Source organism: Populus euphratica, unplaced genomic scaffold, assembly GCF_000495115.2.
Source record: "Populus euphratica unplaced genomic scaffold, PopEup_1.0 scaffold10.1, whole genome shotgun sequence".
Classification (NCBI taxonomy): domain Eukaryota; kingdom Viridiplantae; phylum Streptophyta; class Magnoliopsida; order Malpighiales; family Salicaceae; genus Populus; species Populus euphratica.
The window spans coordinates 295,737-305,789 of NW_011499856.1; the positions used below are offsets into that span (position 1 = coordinate 295,737).

General features: G+C 34.3%; 1 protein-coding gene across 2 annotated transcripts; it reads left to right on the plus strand.

Annotated features, from left to right (window-relative positions):
* Positions 1-681: 681 nt before the first annotated feature.
* LOC105123211 (probable serine/threonine-protein kinase WNK4) lies at positions 682-5,226 on the plus strand. Of its 2 annotated transcripts, XM_011022721.1 has the most exons (7): positions 682-1,502; positions 2,293-2,558; positions 2,646-2,869; positions 2,958-3,115; positions 3,194-3,503; positions 3,708-4,010; positions 4,410-5,226. In XM_011022721.1, the coding sequence occupies exons 1-7, from the start codon at positions 1,407-1,409 to the stop codon at positions 4,877-4,879; spliced, it is 1,827 nt and encodes a 608-aa protein (XP_011021023.1). In that variant the 5' UTR covers positions 682-1,406; the 3' UTR covers positions 4,880-5,226. The 2 variants fall into 2 exon arrangements, with proteins under 2 accessions (XP_011021023.1, XP_011021024.1); XM_011022722.1 differs by lacking the exon at positions 2,293-2,558 and having other exon boundaries at positions 1,432-1,502.
* Positions 5,227-10,053: the final 4,827 nt, after the last annotated feature.

A 10,053-nucleotide genomic window follows, 5' to 3' on the forward strand; every position in this document is an offset into this window, starting at 1 on the left:
TTGTCATTTCATTCACCATAGCATCAAAGTCAAGCTTGCCATCTTCATCAATGATAAGGAGGAGGAATCTTTCTCCTTCACAATTCTCACCTCCTAAGAAAGAATAAGCTGCAAAACTCAATATCAAAACGTCATTTGTTGCCCATCTTTGTCTCCTTTCTTCTTCTTGTTCTTCTTCTTTTTTTGCCCCTTCTTTTAAAAAACAAGTATATATCTATATAATTAATCAGTTAATAATTTATTCATATCATGCTCACAAGACAAAGAATTCGGGTAGCGCTGGATTACAAAGAAGATAATGAAGATATATTTCTTTATCCTTTCCCCTTTCGAATAATATATAAAATTATTTTAAAACTGTTTTAAAAATAAATTTATTTTACGTCTATTTATTTTTCTTATATCAGAACACAACCATATTAAAACAGAAATAGAGCTAATTAATTGAATTTAAATATATCATTTCAATAGAAAGATAGTGGCATGATAGAAACTTCAAACCTAAAATGAGTTCCTGTATTATAAACAAATCCTAAAGCATGGCCGCTATTATATTGCATGCCCTTAAGATGCTGCCAACTCGCTTCATATAAGACAATACATAGGCCCCATGCTTACATATTTCCATGTAGTTTCTTCTTTAATCATCTACTACCTCCTTATTTATTTAGCACCTCTTGCGAAGAGGTTGCAATCACAGCCATCTCTTATAAAACATTTTTGCATTGTGGCTAGCTTTCTTCAGATTCTGTTCCCGAACTATATATTCTCTCATAAATTCATAATAATCTTTCAATATTTTTGGGGTTTCTTTACCATCCACAAATGTCTCCAACAAAACATGGCCACAGGTTCTTCAAATTCAGAATTAATTCCATCACTTTCTTATGTAAGAATTAATTATCCCGTATAATTCTTAATTTTGAGTGATAGATGAATCTATCCAATTACGTAAGTATTTTTTGCTTGCACTGCCCACTATCCCGGTTCGCAAACAGTAGCATTTGCTTTTCCAACCTCAAGAAAACTAGACAGCAACATTTTCCGTCACAATATGCCATAATATTCTCTAGTCAATTCTAAGGCCAAGCCACTATTTTTTTTTGTTTTTTTTTTTGTTTTCACTCCAAATGGTTGCCAAGAAGTACGACTTATTTTCAAATGGGGTTATAGAGATGGATTGGATCATGCTAAGGATATACTGCTCAAGACTCTTCTGGCTTCTCTTTCGTGTTTTCTCTTATGAAAACCATGAAGGAAAGCCTCGGATTTAGGGCACATCGATTTTTTGCTTAAAATTAGTTAGCTAGCTATATCTTCCCACGTACGTCAAAAAATCATTAGTCTCATCCTTTTCTTCTTTTTATTTCCATAAAGTTTCCAAAAGTTTTGGCTACAGCATAAGGATGTATAGAAAGCAAGGTCAAGACGTGCATACTTTCGATGAAACCAAAGGTGATCATGGCTATGCTGAAACTGATCCTACAGGCCGGTATGGTCGGGTAAGTTTTAGCCTTTACATCGTCACACATGCTCTACATATGTTTTTGTTGTCTTCTTTTTGGTTCTTATCTTATTGCACTTACTTGTACAAGTTGCCTTGATTCCCATAGCATTGAACAGAAGTAAAAGTCCTCCTGGTTGTACCTTCACCAAGTCTTGCCATGATTCACAATTCAGGATTACTTTGATGTTTAGCATATGTAATTGGCTTAACGGATCTGGATTGGCATGTACAAGATAAGATAGTTCCTTGAATGGGACAAAAAAAACATCAAGTGAAGTTGTCGTATTCTACTCCTTCCAGTTTTATGTGCCAAGTGTGTGTACATGGTTTGAAGAGGTTCAACATGATTGCATATAGTAATGAATTCTTTTTAGTTGTCGCACGTACATGTTTACAATGTTAATACATGAATCTCGATATTTTAATTGGGTTAGACGTCTTTTGTTTTAGTTAGAAAAAGTCACTGCCCTAATTAATCTTTGCTCATGTTAAATTTTGGTTTTCGTTATCCCCAGAAATTGATGATTTATTAATAAACTAGTTGGTGAAAAATATTGAATTGCTATTTTTTTTTTTCGTTGCAAAGACTGTGAGCTATGATTTTATGATTTGGCGGTTATTAGAGAGTAGAGACAATTATTATGAATGATGATGATGATTTGCACGTGTTTAATCCAAGATTTCGACTTAGTTTCTCCCTGGGAATGATTGATTGATTGATGGGATTACTGAAAAACGTATTAGGATCACTTATGACAAGAACTGGTTGTGTTTTACATGAATAGTTTGAAGAAGTTCTTGGCAAAGGAGCAATGAAAACAGTGTACAAGGCCATAGATGAATTCCTAGGAATAGAGGTGGCATGGAACCGGGTCAAACTCAATCAGGTACTTTGCTCACCAGATGATTTGCAGAGGCTTTACTCAGAAGTTCATCTGCTCAGCACCCTCAATCATGACTCCATCATCAAATTTTACACCTCTTGGATTGATGTTCGTCGAAAGACTTTTAACTTCATCACTGAAATGTTCACTTCAGGAACTCTTAGAGAGTAATTTCCTTCGCAATTCAAAATAGATTCTTTCTTTAACCTGATGTGTCTTATGCTATAATGTAATAACTATCTGCTATTTGGCAGATACCGCAAAAAATATAACCGTGTGAACATCCGAGCTATCAAGAAATGGGCTCGACAAATCTTGGAGGGCATCGTGTATCTACATGGCCATGATCCTCCAGTCATTCATCGAGACCTAAAATGTGACAACATCTTTGTCAATGGCCATCTCGGACAAGTCAAGATTGGTGATCTAGGTCTTGCGGCAATTCTTCGGGGTTCCCAATCAGCACACAGTGTCATAGGTGCTCATTTTTCCTACCTTAGTGCCTGGATTAATGTCTGTTCTGTTTCTGCTGACTATTATTATCATTACTATTTGGTGATCGCTAGGAACTCCGGAATTCATGGCACCAGAACTATATGAGGAGAATTATAATGAACTAGTTGATGTCTACTCGTTTGGCATGTGTGTGTTAGAGATGCTCACAAGCGAATACCCTTATAGTGAATGCACTAATCCAGCACAAATTTACAAGAAAGTCACATCGGTAAAATCTGGTTTCATATTAAGATTCATAATTTCTGATGAGCTAGAGTATGACCTGCATATTATTTTTGTTATGCAGGGGAAGTTACCAGCAGTGTTCCACCGGATTCAAGACTTGGAAGCTCAGCGGTTTATTGCAAAATGCTTAGTAACTGCTTCAAAGAGATTGTCAGCGAAAGAGCTACTGCTTGATCCGTTTCTTGGATCTGATGAAGCTGAACTGTCACATGTTCCAAGGTTCAGAAAACAGAAGCCATTTCTGAATGACAGGGAAATGGAGAAACTGCAGCTGAATGATCATCCCCCAAGGACAGACATGACGATCACAGGGAAGTTGAACCCTGAAGACGATACCATCTTTCTAAAAGTGCAAATTGCTAATGAAGATGGTAAGGGTCCAATTATCTCTTTTCAGGCAAACGTTTTACACATTTATTCTTCAGGAATTTTCTGTTTGTTTCTAAAAAGAAGGAAAAATATACGTAGATTTTGCCATCCTTATGTCAGTGTGGCTTTGATAGGCTCGGTAAACTGGTCAGTATTTGTGGATCAGCATTTATCTCATGTGCTTTCCCTTCATTGTTTTATTGCAGGAACTCTTAGGAACATATTCTTTCCTTTCGACATTTTACATGATACACCAATCGATGTTGCAATGGAGATGGTCAAGGAGCTTGAGATAGATGATTGGGAACCATTTGAAATTGCTGATATGATTGACGGGGAGATTTCAGCTCTGGTGCCGAATTGGAAGAAATGGGACTTACCTCATATTGAATCCCACCATACATTTGACTACCAAGAAGATGATGGGCATAATCATCCTTTCCACTCCTCCTCCTCATGTTCATCATCCCCTGCATCCCTATCAGGATTAATGCCACATTTGCTCCAAGGTATGTCTCCCAAGACGCATTACAGCTGACAGTTTGTGGTTTTGGTCTCGTAACCAGTATAGTAGGTTCCCATTTAAGCTACGCATCAGCTGCCTAACCAAAGAACCAGTTAGTGATTGCTTGGCTTAGGCTTGTCTAATCAAAATTAAGTAGGAATATCTCCCTTTTATACAGAGTACTTTCTTTTTAGAATATTGGAAATGCATATCTTGCTTTGAGCAGCTAGAGTCAAATGTCATTTCTATCTTCTCTAAAAAAGCTACAGGCAGAACAAACTAGGTATTCCATGTTCTTTCAGATAGGCAAATAGAATAACTAGTTAATGCGGAATATGCATGCTGGGACTTTGGGTTAATAATTTAAAATCACAATATCAATTGGAAACAATTGCTGTTGCAGATGATTTGTTTGATGATACCAGCTCTCAAAGCTCTTCACACTCGGGATCATATTCTTGCTTGAACTACGTATCTGGCGACGAGCACAAGTTTGATTTAAGCTCAACAAGGAGAGATAAACATCTGATCACAAAGACTCAAAATTCAACAAGATTCTGTCCTCAGGAAAATTCAAATTCTAATATTGGGCAGGTACTTGCTACAAACGCCTACAATCACTGCAAGGGTTTGCTAGAATCACAAACTAGAGCCTCAAGCTCTAAAAGCAAAAGGATGATGGACAGTCGTAGATTAACAAGGAACCGGTCACTGGTAGATATTCGTAGCCAGCTACTACACCGATCATTAGTGGAAGAAGTGCACAAGAGACGATTGTCCAAGACAGTAGGAGATGTAGAAGATGTTGGTTTTCAGAAACCTACTGAGGTTTGCAAAAAGACATCACAACGGACTTCGAGCAGAAGAACTTGAAAATTAGCCTTTGTGTATATCACAGATGAATAAGAGAGTTGATGATCTTGTTCCTGCAGAATGGAGCTATCAAGAAAATGCTTCAAGTACCAGCTAGATTACCCCTTACGCGGTAACTGTACAAACAACTAAATGAGGAAGCTTTGTCGGGCACCAATGTCAGTTAGTAGGGAAAATTCCCAGGTGAAAGGTAGAGTGCTAGATACATAGTCAGTGTAAATATGTACTGACATGTTTTGTGCTGTGTGAAACTAGCTGTATTTGCAATATAATTATGACTGCTTTCTTTTACTTGCAGCCATGGGCAAACATTATGCATTTATATTCGAAGTTCTTCTTTTCACGAAGTCTTAATTGCTTCCAGTTTTTCACATGTAAAACCCCATATGAAAATGTTTCAGGAAGCCTGCATGTAAAACCTTCATTTTAGGGCTAAACCTGAAAAGGGGATATCCTGATACAGAGATTTTAGACGGACTAAAAGAAACAACAGTTTCAACCATATGGTCATGTCATCAATAGTTACATGGATTGCTTGCCGGGATTTAATATTTTGTCAATATGGTGAAACAAGTGGAAGCAATGCATCACCGAAACCATATAATGCAGGACAGCATGCTGTGCTCTTTATGTCCATAATTGCAAGGCATTAACTGTGTAGATTTCACATTTGTGTACCATCTGCAGTGCTCGGTTGCTTGCCTTGAATTTTTACTGGGTGGATCCTGCCTGAATTATGATGCTCCCACTTTTTCTCAAAAGAGGTCGCATCGATAACTTCATTGGTAGAAAAGCATTTCTCTTGAGGTTTCTGACTTTGATACAAGTTGATGACAGCAAATACTTCTATATTGTTTTCTAACTTTAATCCAGCAGGATCTGATTGATGGGTTGGAAAATTCGAGTCCCTATATGTATTATGTATGAAAGTAACAAGTCCTGAGGAGGTGGTTTTTGCATGAGAAGAGACTCATCATGTGTGCAATCATGGGTAAGGCTCCCTAAGGGCCACTGGACAGTTAGTTTCCCCCCTCCCTAGCCTTCATGTGGTCCTCCTTGCTTCCTTCACAGACATACCTGGAATGTGAAATCTGGTGGTCCCTGTAGGTGATTCACAAGAATTCAGACCTTCCTCGGATCACAGATCTTCAGCTATCCTAGGCCTTTCTCGTGATGTAGTTTTTGGAAGAACTAAGCTTGCTAGCTACCGTAATGAATGTAGTTTCACTGTTGATGCTTGAGATTTTCCGCATAATTTTTCATTTAACTGTTGGATATATTGAATTTTTACTGGTAGATTTTAGAGGTTTTCTTTCCTGTAAAATTAAAATTTCCATAGTAATTATAAGCCGGGAAGACCTTTAAATAAAGCCTAGAAATTACAATTTAGAATTTGTTATATTTTAATAGTTGATTTAGAATTTTTATTATTATTTGATTTAAACCTTTTTTATAATTTTTTTAAAATTTGTTTAGGATTTTGTTCTAGTATATAAGCATATGTAAGATGAAGTTTTGATTAAAGAAAATATTGTAATAAAAATTCAAATTAGAATTTTTATGTGGTGACCTGTAATACACAATTCTATCATGTTTTTTATGGTTGTTGTTTTTCTTATGTTGTTTCCATCTATATTAGTTGTTATCAGAATTCAATAATTTCTAGTGGTTAGTTGTTGTATGTTATTGAATAATCATGATTGTAAGAGGTGGTTGCAAAACAAGACATGCTTATGAGGAGCAAATGAGAAAGTTCTCTCATGAAAAAGAGATTTTCAAAAATAGGTGATAGAAAACATGTATAGATAAATTGTGAAATTAACCCGTCAATTAGCGAAGATGAGGAACCTAAGGGATCATAAATCTATGTTAAGTCTTGAAAACTCATTTTAAAAGCCAGAGTAAAAAAGACAATCTCTTAACTAGGATGAGTATTGTTGATATTTAGAGTTTTAGATAAAAATCTTTCATATATATTAAATGATGTAGAAATGATTTTTTAGTATAAAAAGTTCAAGAGCAAATAAGAATGAAGCTAATCACCATCAAATTAAAAGTGCAAGCTTATGCTTTGTGAAAGTAATTGAAGAGGTCTAAAAAAAATAAGGCAAATAGAAAATTAGTAATTGAAAGAAGATGAAGAAGATGATGAAATATCATTTTTTTTTGGTATACTTAAACTTTATATCTATAAGACCCAAACTTTATAATTGAGTTTGGATTTTGACAACATAGTGAATATTATAGATTATTATTTTTATTTTAATTATTGATGAGAAGTTTTGAACTATCATTTGATTTCATTAGTTTTGATTAATATAATATTTTGAAAGATTATGAAATATTGTGTATTTAAAAAAAAAAACTTGTTCTTTTGAGATGTCCGTTCTAAAGCTTAGTATAGATAAGGTGTTCTTATGACACTGTTTTTGCATTGCTAATCATAGACCTGAGATTCAGATCATGACAATACCAATGACTTTATATATTAAGACAAGGTGAAAAAACTATTAATAAATACACTAACTGATGACTATGAATGATTTATAAAAAATGAAAGAGCATTTGGTTTGTAGGTATTAAGTGAATTATAGTAATCCAACCATGACTTACTTTGTTTACAATCTTTATCGACAATTTTCAAAGCCTATCAAAGAGCTTTGACTATAAAGAAACAACATTTAGTAGGAAATAATAAGTTGTCCGGGTAAATAGGAGAGGTGACTTTTGGTATGAATAGAAAATAAAGGGTGTGCACCAGTAAACAAAAATCAATCATTCAACCTAAATTAGTAGTAAAACAAACCATAAGTTAGGGTCCTAAATCTGGTTTTAAGTTTTCTTTTTTTAGTTATGGTGAGCCATGACATCAAATTTATGAGTGTTATAAGTTAGAAAATTTATTAGTAAAAAACTTGATGAGAAAACTAGTGATCATGCTTATAATGATTTAGATAATAGTGAAAAGGTTTTGCAAGGTGATGACGATGTTACCTTACTTATCCAAAATAGCTTGTTTGTTCCTAGAGATGATTCATGTGAAGATTGGTCACACATTAGTTTTTTCTATTCAACTTGTATAATTACGGACAATGTATGTAATATGGTGATTGACAATAGTGGTTGTGAACATATGGTGTTAATCAAAGCAGAAAAAAAGTTAAAACTCCGGATAAAAAACACCTCAAACCCTATAAATTGAATTGGTTAAATTAAGATAACAAGATAATTATAGATGAATACTTTTTTATTTTGTTTTTTACTGATAAGAAATATTTTAATAACTTTTTATGTGATGCGGTGTCTATGAATATGTTCATTTATTATTAAGAAGAATATGATAATATAATAAGAGTGTTGTATATGATAGATGATAAAAGCAAAAAGAATAATGTTGGCGTCTAGAAGAGAATGGGTAGTTGTTGAAAATAAATGTAAAAATATATTGTTTTTATCTAGTTATGAAAAAGAAAAAAATTAAAAAAAATGAAATAAATTGTGGAGAATCAAAATGAAATGAGAAAGGTTGTGGTTTGAAGTCGGTCACTAATGGTAAATAATGATTTTGTAAAAAAAAAGGAGTATTTTAAGAATTGATTTTTAATCTATTTTATCTAAATTAACTAATTATATTGACAAAGTTCTAATTTGATGATTGAATTAAACTAAAGTTTTTTAAAAAATTCTAAAAATCTTGTTTTATATTAAAATTTCATAACCATTTGAAATCTGAAAAACCTTTAAATATAATCTAAAAGCTTTTACTTTTATATATATATATATAACCTTTTTTATGACAAGTTTCCTTGGGTATAAGTGATCTACAAAAACTGTAATATGGAGTCTTGATGAAAGAAAATACAGGGTAATAAAAATTTGAATTAAAGTTGATGTACAATGACTCTGTTGGACACAATTCTATTTTATTATTTCTCTGCTTGCTGTCGTTTTTTATGTTATTTCTAAAAAAACATGCTAAGGAAATTACTAATTTACTTCGTAGTATTCAATCTTACGGTTTACACTTCAACTATTACTCTGACCTAAATTTACCAGCTCATTTCCCGATCACAACTGCAAGCTATTCCTCCCGTGACCCCTCGGTTCTCGTTTCTCTTCTGATGGGACTAGCCATTCCAAACATGTGAAAAAATGAGTAGAAAGAGATGGTAAATTGGGTAAGAAAGCTAGAGAAATTTGAAGGGCAATTGCTGCTGCTAGGGCTATACTAGTTGATTGTGGCTGTAACTCTACTGAGAAGCAATGCATCCCTGTCATTTTTGGATGGTGCCTTCCCTTTTTCCAGGTTTTAGATCCATCTACAGAGAAAGATAATGCTAAAATCTGTACTTCATGATGTTTTCAGAACTTAAAAATCTTCGGCAAATCTGCATACCAATCGACCTGCTGGCCTACAACCCTCATGTTGCAATTCTACATTTCCAAGAACCACCACTTTCAGCAGCATAACTAAACAACAAAGGGACAGAAACTTGTCACCAAACTGGCTATCTTATACCTACGAAAGGTAACATAAGAAATTGTAGGGGTGAAAAACTGGTGGTCCTGTTTTACCTTAAATTGCCTATGAAGCAACTTTCTGCTAAAAAGGGTGCAATAATTGTTACATTAGTGAAAATGTCGGTCCTTCCATGCTATAACAAATCTGCCACCGGAGGCACAAGACTACCAGTATGTGATAGGATTGTAATAATTCCTATCTTAGGTTAAACTTTTTCCCATACGAAAAACCAGCTCATAATCCTTTCTATCTGGACCTGTGTAGGAAAGCAATGGCAAGTCTGGAATGGAGATCTGAAAGCAGGAATACGCAGTTTACAGCTGTGTCACCATTTTTCTGTTTCTCTCTCTTGGAAATACAGATTTTCAAACTGTGTTTGGCGTTGTAGTAGTTTTTGCGGTTGTACGATTTAAGAAAAGCTACGAATTATAACTTTTTCTTAAAATTTCAAGAGAGAATTTCGAGCAAAACTACGGTATATATTCATTAACCAAATACTTTTAAATTTGTAGTTGGATCGCACCACATCACAGAAACAAGCGGAGCCTAAGAGCTGTCACAGTTGCAAATTAATTACAAAGTTAATATATGTGAATGTTAGCAATCAAGTCAATGATGTTAATTATGTTTAGTTGCATGATAAAGGTTTTGC

Excerpts from the sequence above, each read along its gene's own strand:
- LOC105123211 (XM_011022721.1), top strand. The coding sequence starts at position 1,407 with ATGTATAGAAAGCAAGGTCAAGACGTGCATACTTTCGATGAAACCAAA. Across the intron at positions 2,870-2,957 it reads ATCAGCACACAGTGTCATAG|GAACTCCGGAATTCATGGCA; the intron begins GTGCTCATTTTT and ends GGTGATCGCTAG. Across the intron at positions 4,011-4,409 it reads AATGCCACATTTGCTCCAAG|ATGATTTGTTTGATGATACC; the intron begins GTATGTCTCCCA and ends TTGCTGTTGCAG.